This window comes from Platalea leucorodia, assembly GCF_965183815.1.
Source record: "Platalea leucorodia genome assembly, chromosome: 5".
In the NCBI taxonomy this organism is placed as follows: Eukaryota; Metazoa; Chordata; class Aves; order Pelecaniformes; family Threskiornithidae; genus Platalea; species Platalea leucorodia.
In genome coordinates, this window is record NC_138827.1 from 58,536,192 (window position 1) to 58,554,878 (window position 18,687).

General features: G+C 42.2%; 1 protein-coding gene across 2 annotated transcripts in view; it reads right to left on the reverse strand.

Moving 5' to 3' along the window:
* The window catches only part of DIP2A (disco interacting protein 2 homolog A), a 136,662-nt gene that overhangs the window by 32,528 nt on the left and 85,447 nt on the right, over window positions 1-18,687 (reverse strand). Inside the window, exons 12-18 of one of the 2 annotated variants that reach the window (XM_082311658.1) lie at window positions 18,430-18,539; window positions 17,896-17,998; window positions 11,859-11,923; window positions 11,477-11,570; window positions 10,352-10,471; window positions 8,738-8,852; window positions 7,494-7,633 (exon numbers count right to left, since the gene is read on the reverse strand). In XM_082311658.1, the coding sequence (XP_082167784.1) occupies window positions 7,494-7,633; window positions 8,738-8,852; window positions 10,352-10,471; window positions 11,477-11,570; window positions 11,859-11,923; window positions 17,896-17,998; window positions 18,430-18,539 (747 nt within the window). The remainder of the gene's footprint in view (window positions 1-7,493; window positions 7,634-8,737; window positions 8,853-10,351; window positions 10,472-11,476; window positions 11,571-11,858; window positions 11,924-17,895; window positions 17,999-18,429; window positions 18,540-18,687) is intronic. The other variant, XM_082311659.1, reaches the window with a different exon arrangement.

The window sequence follows — 18,687 nt, forward strand, 5'->3', positions numbered from 1 at the left end:
ATGTTTAGTCGGGAAGTTTCAGGGAGGTAAACTTAACTGAATACCCCGAGCATCCATATCCAGGTCCAAGCATAACGCATAATAAGCTTCAAAGATGACAGATGACACAGCAATCACATCCCAGTTGATGTGAAAGTTGAAGGCACAAAACAGGCAGAAGAAGAGAGGTTTGGTACTCTTCCTACCATCTTTACCAGTCCAATCTGAAAAAATGAACTAAAGATTGTTATGAGCCAAATATTACTTCTTAGCAATGTCAGTCCCAGACAGAAATCATGCAAAATAGCCCAAGGTGGTCAACAGGTGAGGCAAAACATCATCCCTCCAGGAGCTGCAGAAAAGATTCCAGAGGAATGCATACTAGGTTCTCACGTAGAATTCCCATTCTGTCTTTGATGGGAAGATTTCTTTGTGGATGCTTGCACTTCCCTGGTGGCTCTTCTGATTGGCATTCAAGGTGAATGAAAGTGAGCAGTCAAGGCAACTGAAGAGAATCAAGGGTGGCCTATGGGTTAAACAGCAGTGACATAAGACATGATCCTGGTGCTGAGGGGGTCTGTTGAATAAGACCCCCATAGCAGGTGGGCTCAGTGTCTCAGAACAAATAGCAAGATCTGAAGAAAAGGTGGGCAAAAGTGGACATTTGATCCATGACCTTTTAACCAGCTGGTTCCTGAATAAAGTACGACAGGGATCTCTAAGGGTAATGAGATCAAAACAATTTGGCTTGACTGAACAAGCCTCAGCATGACTACTAGTTCTTGGCTAGGAGACTACTTTCACAGCTCGTTTGACCAAATGAAATTCAGGGATGTGAGCTCCTATGTGATAAGATGTTTGAAAGACTAGGGCACATAGTCACTTCCAAGACCTTAAATGTATTCAATGAGGATCAGAAAATGGAACAAAGCCTTCAGGAAAGGCATCTCACTCAAATTAGGCCTTTGGTGAAAGCACAGCAATCTAAGGAAAGGAAAAAATACAAAACCAAACCAGATAAAGAGCAAGACTCATCAGTCAGCAGAGTAATTCAAGAGGGCAACTAACAGGAAAGGAAATGGTGGTATGTTCTCTCCTGTATGCCAAACACCAAGTGAGAATGGACAGAGTACATCCTCCATGAACACTACATAGGAAAAAGCATAACTCTTACAAGGTAAGGCACAGTAAGGCACTGTTAGAATGTACATGCAGACTCATTTGAAAATAAGTCATTAATTTCCTTAAGTCATTAATTTCTTTTCATTTGGCACACATCTATAAATAACTGCTAATCTTTTTACTTTCCTCCTACTCTGAAGGAAGCTTTTAACAATTTTTTTGCTTTTTAAGAGACACAGGGAAGAAAATCATTGGATTATCCTCTAGAAAGAACTCTATTGCATATGTTCTGACTTAAGAAACACACAGAGAAATTTCTGCTAAAATATACCTTCAGACCTGGAATTTTTATCATTTGGTCAAACTGAAGCTAATCTGCCCCAGATACCGATAGCTCAATGCTGATCAGAGTTTTAAAAGAGTTAATTAATTAAGTTGCCCAACTTCTGCTTAACGTACAAGTAGTTTTGCCACTTACTACTATATTTCAAAATAGCAATAGCCATCAATTACAAGTCATACCACTTCGAGGCACTAAACGGATACACACTTAACTGTTCTCCCCTCACACAATCAGACAAGTCACTCGATGTTTCTTACCAATGTAGAAAGTCATGGTAGTGTTGTCAATTGTATCCTAAACCAGAAGGGTCCATTAGATTTGCCAGACAATGCTCCAAGGCATTTGACAAAGGAGAAGGAGTTTTGTCAAATATCCCTCTTGCCACCCAATTAAGCATTTCACAAGGACAGGGCCAAGTTCATTAACAACTTACATAGAAGAGGAAGGTGACATTGCTTACCCACAAACATACAAGTAATTCTTCCAACATCATAAGGCAGACTTGAACCTGCTGCTGAGCAAATGCACTATGGAATATTAACCAAGTGGACTTACAGCTGTAACGGTTGAATAGGAAGAGTAGCTTAATGTGCAGCACAACTGTAGGCTGCTTTGTGGCTTACTGTAGCCAAGCACAATGCCCAGAGAGCAAGACTACAGCAAAGCCAGGAGGATCTCTGTGTGATAAACTGATCCAAAGAAAGATTTTCATCGATTCTGCATCAAATACCACTTTTTCTGAACTCTCAAAAACCGGACCAACATCCAGTTCAACCTCAGTCGGTTCACCAGCGGATCCATGACTACCTGAAGGGCATGCAAACTTATTCCCTCCATGTTCCTGTGACTAACCCATAATCTAAATAGAAGATTGGGAGCACAGCTAAATTTCAGTGGGATTTCAAGGGGACATCAGTAGTCTTAACAGTCAAACCAGACAGCAGTAGTAGTCCATGCCATCTGTATTCTAGCTGAAACGGAAATATAACCATTCTGTTGAGACATAGAATCCAGCTGCAGCTGACCGTCTTCTGGGTCTTTGCAGACCTGAATCTGAACATTCAGATGAAGCAATTCAGAAACTATTAAGACAGATTAGGTCGCCATACTCTTTTTTTTCCTGCACTCATGTTTTCACACTGAGGCAATACAACAATGCATAGTCATTATCTTCAACTGTATTCACATTGGCCTGCCTTTACAACCTTACTTCCTAGAGTGTGAAGTTGAAGCAGAAGTCATTTTGCTGTAAATTACCTGGCCCACCTATCTCATGAGGATCATAAGCACAAAAGAGAGATGGTGATATAATGGTAACTGCCAGAGCAAAGAGGACACAACGATTTTTCACAGATGCACCCAGATACCACCTGCCTGAGGGTACCTGGCACACCGAACTCTAACAGGATCTGTAGAATGCATATGGTTCTATGAACATATCTAGGAATGTATTAAAACCCTCCTGCTGGCCACAAAGCCCTTGCTCCCAGAAGAACATTTTGAATATCTCACCTTGCCTATCTACCTAGAAGGTCAGAAAAGAGATGTTCAATTTTTTGCAGTTAAAATAACCAGGTCAGACATGAATCCTCACAGGAAGGGCTCCTCTGCCTTTACTTTGGTATGAAGTACAGAGCTTCTGCTCAGTCTTTTACTGGTAGCAGGAGGAAGCTCTGAATGTGAATTTAAGTTCAGTAAGAATAACTGAACCACCATGCTTCTGGAAGTAATGAGGAAAATAAAACAAGATCAGCGCCACTTGCTACATGATGGCTGAAATTTTTATCAGCAGACTGGAAAGGTGTCTGCCTCCTCTTAGTCATAACAAGGGCCTTGATGTACTGAGAAGAGGTGATTGCTGAAATAGCAAGAGATGGCTCTTCCCTTCATTTTACCTTGAGTAAATGCTCTACAGAGAGGAGGGCTTTGGAACCACAGCTCAGCAAGGCATGAGGTTCGTAATAGGACCAAGAACAGCAAAGCCACAGGTACCAAGGGCATGACCAGAACAAATCAGGTTCTTTGGTCACTACATAGTCAACCTGAAGGGGTAAGGAGAATTAAAAAAAAATATCTGTACTTCATCTGCTCCAAGCACACCCAGACCAGGTCAGGACAGGGCCTGAAGCTAGTGGTATCCTCAGACAGATAGTGCCAGGGAACATTACACTACCAACCTAGATGTTGCCATCTTCACTTCTGGAGTAGAGGGCACTAAGTGGTCTTTCAGGACACAGATCCCAGTCATTGTCCACAGTCTTAGGTCTGGTTTGGCACCCTAGTTTTATTAATCTTCTTCAGAGTGCTCCCCTCTCCAAATAATGCATGACTCAGCAGCCTAGCCTCAAAAGAGAACAACGGGGAAGAGACAAAGTCTCCTTGCTACAATCCACTTAATGGGCTGGGGAACAATGCCCATATCTTGGGCATTGCAAACAGATGTCATTAAGAAACTGAGGTTAATCCAGGACTGACCAGTATGCTGGGATATCCAGAGTCTGGGACTGTCAGAATGGTTGAGGTTGGAAGGGACCTCTGGAGGTCATCTGGTCTAACCCCTCAGCTCAAGCAGGGCCACCTAGAGCCAGTTACCCAGGACCATGTCCAGACGGCTTTTCAGTATCTCCAAGAATGGAGTCTCCACAACCTCTCTGGGCAACCCATTCCAGTGTCCAGTCACCCTCACAGTGGAAAAAGTTTTCCTTCTGTTCAGAGGAAAGCTCATGTGTTTCAGTTTGTGTCCATTGACTCTTATTCTGTCATGGGACTCCACTGAAAAGAGCCTGACTCAGTCTTCTCTATAACCTCCCTTCTGATATTTGTACATGTTAATGAGATCCCCCCCCGAGCCTTCTCTTTTCCAGGCTGAACAGTCCCAGGTCTCTCGGCTTCTCCTCATATGCTGAGATGCTCCCGTCCCTTAGTCACCTTAGTGATGCTTCGCTGGACTCACCCTAGTGGCTCCATCTCTCTCTTGTACTGGGGAGCCCAGAAATGGACACAGTACTGCAGGTTGTGGCCTCACCACTGCCGAGGAGAGGGGAAGGATCACCTCCCTTGACCTGCTGGCAACACTCCTCCCAGTGCGCCATTAGCCTTCTTTGCCACAAGGGCACATTGCTGGCTCATGTTCAACTTGGTGGCCACCATGAACCCCAGGGTGTGTTCTGCAAAGCTGCTCTCCAGATGGTTGGCTCCCAGCATGTCCTGGTGCATGGGGTTATTCCTCCCCAGGGAGCAGGGCTTTGCATTTCTCCTTGTTGAACTTCATGAGGTTCCTGTCAGACCATTCCCTCAGCCTGTCGAGGTCCCTTGGGATGGCAGCACAACCTGCTGGTGTATAGAATCATGTCAGCCATTTCTCCCAGCTTTGTGTCATCCACAAACTTGCTGAGGATACACTCTGCCCCATCATCCAGATCATTAATGAAGATGCTGAAGAGAACTGGAGCCATTATTGAGCCCTGGGCTACACAGCTAGTTACTGGCCTCTAACTCGACTTTGTGCCACCAATCACCACCCTATGGGCCTGGTTGTTCCGTTACAGCCCATACTTCATCAGCTTCTCTGTGAGGATGTAACAGGAGACAGTGTCCAAAACCTGAGCAAAGTCAAGGCAGACAATATCCACTGCTCTCCCCTCATCTACCAAACCAGTCACTTCATCGTAGAAGGTGGTCAGGTTGGACAAGCATGACTTCTTGGTGAATCCATGCTGACTACTCCTGATGACTTTCTTTTTCTCCATGTGCCTGAGATAATGGTTTCTGTAATTAGTTGTTCCATCACCTTTGCAGCGTTTGAGGTGAGGCTGACCAGCCTGTAGTTCCCTGGGTTCTCCTTTTTGCCCTTCTTGAAGATAGAAGTGACATTAGCTTTTCTTGACCCCTCAGACACTTCTCCCAGTTTTCATGGTCATTTAAAGATCATTGAGAGCGGCCTCACAATGACATCAAACAGCTCCCTCAGCACTCACGGGTGAATCCTATCAGGGCCCATGGACTTGTGCATGTGCAGTTTGCTTAAGTATTCCTTAATTTCATCTCTTCTACCAAGGGCATGTCTTCCTTGCTCCAGACTTTCCCCCAGGTCTCCAGGGCCTGGGATTTCTGAAAGCCAGTCTGGATGGTAAAGACTGAGGTGAAAAAGGTATTCTGTATCTCAGCCTTTTCCATGTCCTGTGTCACTGGGTCCTCTGCCTCATTCAGCAGCAGGCCCACATTCTCCTTGGTTTTCCTTTTATGTATTTATAGAAGCCCTTTTTGTTGCCTTTAACATCCCTCCCCTGATTCAATTGCAGCTGGGCTTTGGCTTTCCTTACCCCATTTCTGCATGCTCAGACAGTGTCTCTGTATTTCTTTCAGGTTACTTGCCCCTGCTTCCACCTTCTGTATACTTCCTTATTATGAATGATTTCTGCCATGAGCTCCTTGTTCATCCATGCAGGACTCCTGGCATTTTTTCCTGACTTCCAGCACTTTGGGATGGAGTGCTCTCGATCTTGGAGCAGGTAATCCTTGAATATTAACCAGCTTTCTTGGGTCCTTCTCCCCTCCAGGGCCTTATCCCACGGGACTCTACCAAGCAGATCCCTGAAGAGGCTGAAGTCTGCATTCCTGAAGTGCAGTGTTGTGATCTTGCTTTTGCCCTGCTCCGTCCTCTCAGGATCTTGAACTCTGCTCTCTCATGGTCACTGTAGCCTTCGACCTTCACATTCCCAACGAGTGCCTCCTCATTTGTGAGTATGAGGTCCAGCAAAGACCCTCTCCTTGCTGGCTCCTCTATCACTTGGGTCAGGAATTTGTCATTGATGCTCTCCAGGAACCTCCTGGATTGCTTATGCCCTGTCATGTTGTCCCTCCAGCACACATTGAGGTGGCTGAAGTCCCCCACGAGGACAAGGGCCTGGAAACATGAGGCTGCTTCTAGCTGTCTGCAGAAGGCTTCATGCACTTCTTCCTCGTGAGGCAGTCTATAGCAGACATGCACTACAGTGTCACCCATACTGGTCTGCTCTTTAATCCTTACCTGTAAGCTCTGAGGATGGATGAGGAGCCAACTGAAGTGAGCTCCATGCATTCCAACTGTTCCCTCACATAAAACAAACTGTTCTCTCCTGTCCTTCCTAAAGAGACTGTATCCCACCACATCTCTGTGATCCCAGTACGTGGACGTGTCCAGAGGAGGGCAACAAAGCTGGTGACAGGGCTGGAAGGCATGTCCTATGAGGAGTGGCTAAGGACTCTGTGTTTGTCTCGTTTGGAGAAAAGGAGACCGAGGGGCAACCTCATTGCTCTTTACAGCTTCCTGAGCAGGGCACGTAGACAGGGAGGTGCTGATCTCTTTTCCCTGGGATCCAGGGACAGGACGTGTGGGCATGGTTTAAAGCTGTGCCAGGGGAGGTTTAGACTGGACATTAGGAAGCATGTCTTTACCAAGAGGGTGGTCAAACACTGGAACAGGCTTCCTAGAGGGGTGGTCAATGTCCCAAGCCTGTCAGTGTTTGAGAGGCATTTGGACAATGCCCTTAATAACATGCTTTAACTTTTGGTCAGCCCTGAAGAAGTCAGGCAGTTGGACTAGATGATCGTTGTAGGTCCCTTCTTACATATAATACATAGAAATATTCTATTCCTACACAGAAATATTCTATTCTATTTTATTCTAACATGTGGACTATCACTCCTGAACGAAAGATAGTATTTCTTACTACGCTATGTTCTGCTATACTTTTTATTACATAGCTGTATGTCAGTCAGCACTAATGCTAACAATAACACAACTCTGCAGACCAGCCAAAAGCATCTGCCCATACCAAAACCTATGCTCATTCAAATTTATCGTTGATTAATCTCTACTGAAAACATTGAATAATCTAGTTGAGACAGTACTTAATCATTATGTGTTTCAGTAATGCACCAAAAAGCAAGTCATACTACCTTGAAGGTATTTATCATTCGACATTTTTATTTATTTCATCAGCAAAAGTATAATAATAAAGATAAGTTATGTAGAGTATGCTTAAACCTACATGAAATGCTTTCCTACCTCCAGGCATAATCTGACCAACATCCTGTACAGTTAACACTGACAACTTCTCTTCTGTATCCACTCTTATCACGCCGAAACTCAGACAATTCATAGATAAGACTGCTTTTCCTGGAGGAGGCCCACCCAATTCTGGAGGTCTGAAAAACAGAAAGTCAAATCAGATATGAATCAACAGACCAATGGCAATATGGTCATCAAAACCAATGTGCAAGTCTCACAGGCTTGTTAAGGTTAAGAGAAATAATGGTTTCTTGTTTTAAACAAATGAGAGTTCAAGACTGGTAATATATTTTAACTAGATGAAAAAAGAGCTAGAACAAAACATCGCATAGCTTCCTCCCACTCTAAAATGTTACAGAGAGGATTTAGTTCTATTATGGGCAAAGAAGTGTCAAGAATCAGCATTCAAAGGCTAAATTTTCTAAACACTAGGAAAAATTAGGAAGTGTCTGGAGGGCTTCACACTTCTTACTCTGAGCAGAATTGATTGAGGACGAACAACTCCATTTTGTGTAACTGTTCAACTTTTGGGATGGAACAGAACAGAGTATTCCAGGCGCTGTTGTAAAAAATCAGTTCTGCAAGGACATTTTTTTTTTTAAGTTGTGAAATGTTGGTTCTCCCACCAGAGAAAGTACTCTCCAAAATATCAAACTTTTTTGTTTCAAGTTTTCTTGAAATTGATTTTCCAAAAAAGCACATTTTGATCAAAACCACTGTCAAAAAATTTCAGTATATTCCATCCATACATCTATTCATAACCAAAGTACTTCCTTTTTTCAGAGCATCTCTTGCTTTCTCCAGAAATTCAGTGGTATTTTTCAGGCCAGTTACAAATATTTTTTTCTTTCTTTAGCCCCCTGTTTACAAGACATTGTATATAAGCAATTACTTGAATATTCAGCATCTTCTTCCTCCAAATAAGTAACAGTCTTGATTTTTGGGGCATTTTATAAAGGTCTTCCAGCAACACCAGTGAGGATGAGACCTCGCTTTCCCAAGCAGTAAAAAAAACCCCAAACCTTATAACTGACTACTTTTCAAAAATACAAAACTTTTTAATGAAAACAAAAATCACCCATCCTTCAGTGAAGGAGATATGGGTGAGCCTCAAACTTCCTCTGTCTAGGTCTTTGGGCATCTTTATGTGGGGAATCATCTTTTTTGACTACCATTTTAACACCAGATACATTTCAATAGTCAAGAAATGCTTCAGTTCACTTCTCAGAAGAGAGAATTACCTGCGAATAGCAACAGTTAGTGCCTCTGAAGAACTAGCACAGGGACAGATTACTTCTGGTCTCAAACCTCTGGATTGAAATACATTCAGGAATGCATCACAGGAAGATATTGACCCTAAAAAGAACAATCACACAATTGGAAACATTTTGCGAAGGGCAGGAAAGCTTGAGCTACAGGATTTCGAAGTCTATGCTTACTCTCAGCTCAGCTATACAAATACGGTTGCATCTGTGCACCAAAACAATATACTTTCCAACTGCCTAAAAGACATTCCAGCCTATTATTAGATGTTAGATTTAGAGAAAAAACTCCCAGCGGTTAACAATTAATCCACTGAATGAAATTCACAGCTGCATACTGTCTTTCTCTGGCAGCACTCCGTAACACTTAACATCATGGAAAATCCTTCAGCTATCAGAATATTTTGTCACTAAGGGTAACTGTCTGTCAGCTTCCTATATAGCACCTATAGGAGCTTCTTACAGAGGTCACAGAACCAAAGCATTTAGAAATTAACATCAAATGCTTCCGACGTATCTTCACTTCAGTTTAGAGCTCTACCTGGCCTTTAGCACTCAACCCAAAATGCAAGAGGATTCCTCATCACCTACAGCTTTGTATTTTACAGCTGTGGAATTGCAGCACATAACGCAAACCAGCAAACTTCACTGATTTAAGTACATCCTAGGTAAAATTTCATGTAAATTCATGTAAGAGTACAGCACTGATGAAAAGATGAAGTTAAAGAAATGAATTTACACAGCTAAATATAGATAAGAAGTACAAACAGCAATGAAAAAGCAGTGGCATCACTAGCATACAAATAGTATTTTACTACAGAACGAACTGCCTAACTTTCACAGCATCAGCTCTGAAACAGTGCTTACAACAAATGTAATCTTAGCAAGACCATTTCAAGCTTTCATCTTCCACCATCACACCTTGCTGACCTCTGATCACGCAACTCCAAGGAATCTGAAATATTATTGATTTTCTGGTGTATGAGAACAGCAAAAATAAGCAACTAAGGTATATTCTTGCCTGTTGCAAAAAAAAAAAACAAACAACCCAACAACAACAAAAAATAACCAAACCACAAACTCCCAGCTGCTTTCTCAAATTACTGTAAATCACCACCATATGATTGACAGAAAAAGGCAAGAACCTACCGCATACTCTAGTTAATAGTTGTCATGATTTTGAGTTAAGGCTCTGACTGCTCCCATTTTTATGTCCTTGCACATGACTGAGACAAGCCATAGGGGCACGTACAGAATCAGACACACTGCAACTCAAAGATACTCAATGTCCACATGCAATACGTGAGCAACTACTTCAAAGCTGGCATTATGATTTACTTGAAATTTTAAAAGCCTCTTTCAAATTACACTGCCAACTATTCTTTATATAAAGAATAGATCCTTCAGAACATTTGCTATGAAAGTTTCGCTCCAGTGTCCTTGGCAAAGAAATGCTGCTACTGTGTCTGTTTTGCCGAAGATGAGCTATAGCCAGTGCTGCTGAGGTCCTACAGTGCAGACCCAGAGTTCTCTGACTTGCAGTGTCCCTTAGTTCACCTTGGACTGACACTCAGAAAATGCATCCACACTCACATGGATTAGCTCCATCTGCCACTATTAACATTCGTAAAGAGCTCAGACTGACATCTCTCTGATCCCTCTGAGCCAGAAGTGACCAGTGCATATCACGTGATTTTAGTACTGCTACACGGGCTGAAAATAAAAAAAAAAAAATTATGGTGCATGTGCAGAACAAAATAAGGACCAATTATAAAATTATTTATTTTTGTGTATTTACATAAATTTATGAAACAAATTACAAACATAGAAAACAAATACGAGTGCCAAATATTTAACTACTATGACACTTGTACACTCAATGTCTCCAGATGGACTGGATTATAGAATTTAAATGTTTACTATAAATTCAAATACTAAGATGAAAAACAAAGTTTCTTTAAAGGTCTATCAGAAGAAACCATCAACATCACTCATCAATGAATCTATCAGTACATATATGCAGCTGGTGAGGCCACAGCTCAAATACTGTGTTCAGTTTTTGGCCCCTCACGACAAGAAGGACATTGAGGTGCTGGAGTGTGTCCAAAGAAGGGCAATGAAGCTGGTGAAGGGTCTAGAGCACGTCTTAAGAGGAGTGGCTGAGGGAACTGGGGTTGTTTAGCCTGGAGAAAAGGAGACTGAGGGGAGACCTTATCACTCTCTACAACTCCCTGAAAGGAGGTTGTAGTGAGGTGGGGGTCAGTCTCTTCTCCCTAGTAATAAGCGATCAGATGAGAGGAAATGGCCTCAAGTTGCACCAGGAGAGGTTTAGATTGGATACTAGGAAAAATTTCTTCACCAAAAGGGTTGTCAGACACCAGAACTGGCTGCCCAAGGAAGTGACTGAGTCCCTGTCCCTGGAGGTATTTAAAAGACGGGTAGATGTGGTGCTTAGGGACACAGTTTAGTGGTGGATTTGGCAGTGCTAGGCTAACGGTTGGACCTGATGATCTTAAAGGTCTTTTCCAACCTAAACGATTTTATGATTCTACGATACTGAAATGGAGTACCCAATTGCTGAAGCTGTGGCAAAGAAAGTCAGCTGAATAAAACAGCAGTGGCCTCAGCTAGAGCAGACATTTTATACAAACAAATTAATTTATTTTTTTTTAAATCATCCAAGAAGAGATGGGTTAAACAAAAATACTTCAAGGTTACCTTTGTATGAGCAGACTTTCTGTATCCAGGAAAGTGGATTAACCTTCATTAATGCATAGGGAATACTGATGACATGCATCCTGTTCATAACACTCTATGAGAAAAATATTAAAAAATAAACTTTCAAGTGGCTCAAAGAATACAGAGCACGTACCAGTACTTTTAAAAAAATCATCACAGCTACAGCATAACTCTTACATTTAACTGTTAGTGAAAACTATGTGTAGAGTCAGTAAAAACAGAAGCTATGCTTGTGCAGTCTGAAAAATACAAATACTGAAATACAAATAGTTTGAGAGAGTTTCACGTCATTCTGATACCAATACTCCATCCCTGAGAGAAGCAACTTGCTGCAGTTTTTTTAATTCATTCAAATACTTACTGTTAATACTCCATGCCAAAGGCCAGCATCTCTTTTGAAATCCAAGACATTGGTCAGTGTTTCAGCTGAAAGCGAAGGAAAAACTGTAAGACTTAAGCAGCATATTTATGAGAATATTTAAGAACTCAAAATATTTGTTAAAGCAACTATGAAACTTCCAACACCACTAAGAAATCCAAGCTATGTTGGCATGCCTTCTTGTCTATAACAAACAGGTTGTTTAAGCTGAAAGTGCCTTATTTTACTTAAAACAATCACCTTTAAATTATGATTAGAGACTAGATTCTTAGAAGGTTTTTAAGACCCTGTTTTTATTATAGTACCACTTCCACGTGTTTGTTACATTTGCCAATGAACTATGCAGACCAATGAACTATGCAGACCGAAACATTAGGTTTGATGCAACCTTTTTCAGGTGAACTGAAAAAGTTCAGCTATATTTGAAAGAATTAAAATTTAGTGAGAAATATTACCATGGCTGTACTAAATTTTCTTCAGTGTTTTCTGAGAAATCTGAACACCTTACATGATTTAAAAAAAATAGAATCAAAGATTTTAAATCAAAGATTTAACCTGATTTTAGAGGAATATCTTACACTGATCAGGTGAAACTTGCTTATCACTGATGTAGGATGGCTGCATGCACAATAAATTGTTCTTTGTGATATTTTTTATCCTTTTTAAGTTTTCAGAATGTACACAGCTATTTCCCAATAAATAAAATACTTCGGTAAGTCAACCACATATCCATCCATTCTCTGGGTGACTGAGAGCTCCAATCACTCTGAGACGGGTGCGTAGTCCCAGACACGAGCCTGTATATAAGGAAATGCAAATCTTCTATACCCTCAATTCTTTTCAACCTTCAGGAGAAGTGAACTTCATGGAACTGGATTTGCTGTATAAAGCAGCCAGCAGTTTCACAGATTCTTATGAGAGACTCTGTATGATCCTCACAGAGAAGCTGATCAAGTATGGGCTGCATGAGCAAACAGGGAGGTGGACTGAAAACTAACTGAACAACCAGGCCCATAGGGTGGTGATTGGTGGCACAAAGTCGAGTTAGAGGCCAGTAACTAGCTGTGTAGCCCAGGGCTCAATAATGGCTCCAGTTCTCTTCAGCATCTTCATTAATGATCTGGATGATGGGGCAGAGTGTATCCTCAGCAAGTTTGTGGATGACACAAAGCTGGGAGAAATGGCTGACATGATTCTATACACCAGCAGGTTGTGCTGCCATCCCAAGGGACCTCGACAGGCTGAGGGAATGGTCTGACAGGAACCTCATGAAGTTCAACAAGGAGAAATGCAAAGCCCTGCTCCCTGGGGAGGAATAACCCCATGCACCAGGACATGCTGGGAGCCAACCATCTGGAGAGCAGCTTTGCAGAACACACCCTGGGGTTCATGGTGGCCACCAAGTTGAACATGAGCCAGCAATGTGCCCTTGTGGCAAAGAAGGCTAATGGCGCACTGGGAGGAGTGTTGCCAGCAGGTCAAGGGAGGTGATCCTTCCCCTCTCCTCGGCAGTGGTGAGGCCACAACCTGCAGTACTGTGTCCATTTCTGGGCTCCCCAGTACAAGAGAGAGATGGAGCCACTAGGGTGAGTCCAGCGAAGCATCACTAAGGTGACTAAGGGACGGGAGCATCTCAGCATATGAGGAGAAGCCGAGAGACCTGGGACTGTTCAGCCTGGAAAAGAGAAGGCTCGGGGGGGGATCTCATTAACATGTACAAATATCAGAAGGGAGGTTATAGAGAAGACTGAGTCAGGCTCTTTTCAGTGGAGTCCCATGACAGAATAAGAGTCAATGGACACAAACTGAAACACATGAGCTTTCCTCTGAACAGAAGGAAAACTTTTTCCACTGTGAGGGTGACTGGACACTGGAATGGGTTGCCCAGAGAGGTTGTGGAGACTCCATTCTTGGAGATACTGAAAAGCCGTCTGGACATGGTCCTGGGTAACTGGCTCTAGGTGGCCCTGCTTGAGCTGAGGGGTTAGACCAGATGACCTCCAGAGGTCCCTTCCAACCTCAACCATTCTGACAGTCCCAGACTCTGGATATCCCAGCATACTGGTCAGTCCTGGATTAACCTCAGTTTCTTAATGACATCTGTTTGCAATGCCCAAGATATGGGCATTGTTCCCCAGCCCATTAAGTGGATTGTAGCAAGGAGACTTTGTCTCTTCCCCGTTGTTCTCTTTTGAGGCTAGGCTGCTGAGTCATGCATTATTTGGAGAGGGGAGCACTCTGAAGAAGATTAATAAAACTAGGGTGCCAAACCAGACCTAAGACTGTGGACAATGACTGGGATCTGTGTCCTGAAAGACCACTTAGTGCCCTCTACTCCAGAAGTGAAGATGGCAACATCTAGGTTGGTAGTGTAATGTTCCCTGGCACTATCTGTCTGAGGATACCACTAGCTTCAGGCCCTGTCCTGACCTGGTCTGGGTGTGCTTGGAGCAGATGAAGTACAGATATTTTTTTTTAATTCTCCTTACCCCTTCAGGTTGACTATGTAGTGACCAAAGAACCTGATTTGTTCTGGTCATGCCCTTGGTACCTGTGGCTTTGCTGTTCTTGGTCCTATTACGAACCTCATGCCTTGCTGAGCTGTGGTTCCAAAGCCCTCCTCTCTGTAGAGCATTTACTCAAGGTAAAATGAAGGGAAGAGCCATCTCTTGCTATTTCAGCAATCACCTCTTCTCAGTACATCAAGGCCCTTGTTATGACTAAGAGGAGGCAGACACCTTTCCAGTCTGCTGATAAAAATTTCAGCCATCATGTAGCAAGTGGCGCTGATCTTGTTTTATTTTCCTCATTACTTCCAGAAGCATGGTGGTTCAGTTATTCTTACTGAACTTAAATTCACATTCAGAGCTTCCTCCTGCTACCAGTAAAAGACTGAGCAGAAGCTCTGTACTTCATACCAAAGTAAAGGCAGAGGAGCCCTTCCTGTGAGGATTCATGTCTGACCTGGTTATTTTAACTGCAAAAAATTGAACATCTCTTTTCTGACCTTCTAGGTAGATAGGCAAGGTGAGATATTCAAAATGTTCTTCTGGGAGCAAGGGCTTTGTGGCCAGCAGGAGGGTTTTAATACATTCCTAGATATGTTCATAGAACCATATGCATTCTACAGATCCTGTTAGAGTTCGGTGTGCCAGGTACCCTCAGGCAGGTGGTATCTGGGTGCATCTGTGAAAAATCGTTGTGTCCTCTTTGCTCTGGCAGTTACCATTATATCACCATCTCTCTTTTGTGCTTATGATCCTCATGAGATAGGTGGGCCAGGTAATTTACAGCAAAATGACTTCTGCTTCAACTTCACACTCTAGGAAGTAAGGTTGTAAAGGCAGGCCAATGTGAATACAGTTGAAGATAATGACTATGCATTGTTGTATTGCCTCAGTGTGAAAACATGAGTGCAGGAAAAAAAAGAGTATGGCGACCTAATCTGTCTTAATAGTTTCTGAATTGCTTCATCTGAATGTTCAGATTCAGGTCTGCAAAGACCCAGAAGACGGTCAGCTGCAGCTGGATTCTATGTCTCAACAGAATGGTTATATTTCCGTTTCAGCTAGAATACAGATGGCATGGACTACTACTGCTGTCTGGTTTGACTGTTAAGACTACTGATGTCCCCTTGAAATCCCACTGAAATTTAGCTGTGCTCCCAATCTTCTATTTAGATTATGGGTTAGTCACAGGAACATGGAGGGAATAAGTTTGCATGCCCTTCAGGTAGTCATGGATCCGCTGGTGAACCGACTGAGGTTGAACTGGATGTTGGTCCGGTTTTTGAGAGTTCAGAAAAAGTGGTATTTGATGCAGAATCGATGAAAATCTTTCTTTGGATCAGTTTATCACACAGAGATCCTCCTGGCTTTGCTGTAGTCTTGCTCTCTGGGCATTGTGCTTGGCTACAGTAAGCCACAAAGCAGCCTACAGTTGTGCTGCACATTAAGCTACTCTTCCTATTCAACCGTTACAGCTGTAAGTCCACTTGGTTAATATTCCATAGTGCATTTGCTCAGCAGCAGGTTCAAGTCTGCCTTATGATGTTGGAAGAATTACTTGTATGTTTGTGGGTAAGCAATGTCACCTTCCTCTTCTATGTAAGTTGTTAATGAACTTGGCCCTGTCCTTGTGAAATGCTTAATTGGGTAGCAAGAGGGATATTTGACAAAACTCCTTCTCCTTTGTCAAATGCCTTGGAGCAATCTCAACCATTCTGTGATTCTGCGATTCCCAAGATACATTAGCACAGACTACCCCATCATGGGATAAGAACTAGTCAAAGCATGAGATTCTTCCAGCAAACAGATTTCAAAGGGAAAAGTTTTTGGTTAATGGTAGCACAGATGAACTCTATGCACATGGTCAAAACCAGATGCCATTTTTGGCTATTCATTGAGAGAATGACTGTAAACAAGTCGATCTCTCACTTTATTCAAATCCCTGTGGAGATTTTCCTTATTAACTAAGATGAAGATCCCTTCCTTTCTGAAAATAGGAACTACTGTGGCCAAAATAGTGAAGCTACAAGAAGCTATAAACAAAACAGAAGGCAAAGCTTTATACTGGGTATGGTCTACACAGAACACAAACCTCATGACAGCACTCCAGCATGTGGCAACAGAAATTTGAAAAATGAACATACAGGAGGACAAGAGAATTCAGTACCCTCTGTGAAGATCTGAAATGTTAATGGCTAGCAACACTACTCTGCATTTGTCTGAAAATTAAGATATGTAGACCCCCTTCGATCCATAATTAGTTGCCATCATCCTTTCAGGATTCAGGAACTACTGTACAGTCCTTTACCGACAAGCTGGGTGCACCCTCCTCTCTCCCAGCACAGTTCTTGTAATTGGCAGCTGTGATGGGATGTCCCAAAATGAAAATGGGAAAGGGTCCTCTTTGATGATAACTAAAAAGAGTAGAGATATCTGACTGTGAAAACCTCTTTTACCCTATCATACTACTTGTGTGGACTTTGGAGAACTACAGGTGTAAACCAACTCCCCAAAGGAGGATGGAAAAAAAAAAAAAAGTGCAAGAGAGGACAGTTAGCAACCGTTAGCAATCTGCTCATGGCCTCAAATGCACTACCTAGAATCACAGACCTAGTTCAAGTAATTGGGCCAGACGATTTGCACTAGGACTTTTAACCTTGTGATCTAGGCAGGCAGGGTCATCAAAGGTGCAAGAGCAGTAAAGCCAAGCAAGTCAGGGTGTTTTTTAATGATGGTAACTCTCAAAGTTTCTTGATCAAGTCTCTCTTTCAGGGATCAAGTGTCACACTCCTAGGAATCTTGAAGTAGAAGAGTTGTAAGGCCTATGATGCATATTACATTTCACCTAGTCATTACTGGGTTTCAAGTCAAGACTTCAAAACGCCTTCACTTTGGTCAATAACCGCAAGTCTTTCTCCTGACAGATAAGAAGTTGCACAACCGATACCAGCCTGTCTGCATGGCACACCAGTCTGCACTGTTAGAGCAACTACAGCTGGAACTGGCAGCATCCAAAGCTCTTCAAAGAGATCCAAGCTACCCAAATGGTCTCTAGAATCAGCCTAGGAAAGCTCCCTCAGTTTCTGCTGGGAGGGCTCCTCTAAGTGTGCATGTGGGCATCTCAAACTGTCTCCCTTAGGACTTCATGAAGTGGCCAGTGCATTCAAAAGGCATTAGGGAGGGCAAAATAGATTCATAGCAAAGCTGTTTTCAAGAGGATGAAAAATCAGTGTAGCTCTTACCACTGACTAACCAATTTATGAAGATTGGAAAATCCAAACCCTTGAATAAAACCAGTAAGGATCTTAAGTTTAAAAAATTTTAATACACATTGATTATGATTTCACAAGTGGCTTCTTACTTTCCTTCACATATCACAACGATTATGAATGAGGAAATTTGTCTTTCCCTTTGCAATTAAAGCTACCAAGTTCTTTTAAGACAGTAAATATGACTTTGTAACATAAATTGTCTGAATATTCAAAGCTATGAGTATCACCTATCTAACTTACCTTCTGAATAACCACATGCCTGAGTCAATGCATGACAGTGTGCCAGCATGGAAGCATGAGATATAGTAATGCCCACTGTGCTGCCCTCTTTACTTGTTTTGTACTGAAAAGAGAAAGTTTATACAAGCATTATATTGACAACAGAATCTAGAAAATTTACAGTAGTGAACTGAAAGGATATTTTACTATAAAAATGAAGTGAACTTTTTAAAAAAAATAAAAAAGCTACCATAAAAGATGCATTTGTGTTCAGAGAATACATTAATATCATATGAAATCTAACTGTTCTCTACCCCAATTAAACAAATTGTCCCAGGGATCCCAAAATGCCAGTTATCCCCAATCTTCAATCTGACTCAGCACAACCACTCAAATGACAGTTTGCCTGGCAACCTTGAGGGAAACACTCTTGTTCCACAGTTAAAAATATTATAGTAATCTCTTTTATTGCATCAAGAGATTAAAGGAAGAAAACGTGTTGTGACATAAACTACAACAGAGTAACCCTAAGTTAAGCATATTATACTGGATCACCTCAATATAAGCAATCTCAGCACTGGCATCCCGTACTTGCGGATGCCAGTCCTTAGTTGGTTTTGCCAGATGCTTCCCATCAATCACAAACCAAATGAGACGAGGCCAGCCTTCAAAGAAAAAGAAAAGTTACTACCATTACAGTTCCAAAAATCAGGGTTTTTTTCCCAGTATTCAGAGATAACAACAGGAGGCAAGCAAAAGCTGCACCATCATCCCACTGACAGGAAGAAGCAGCACTAAATACTGTCTTGACAA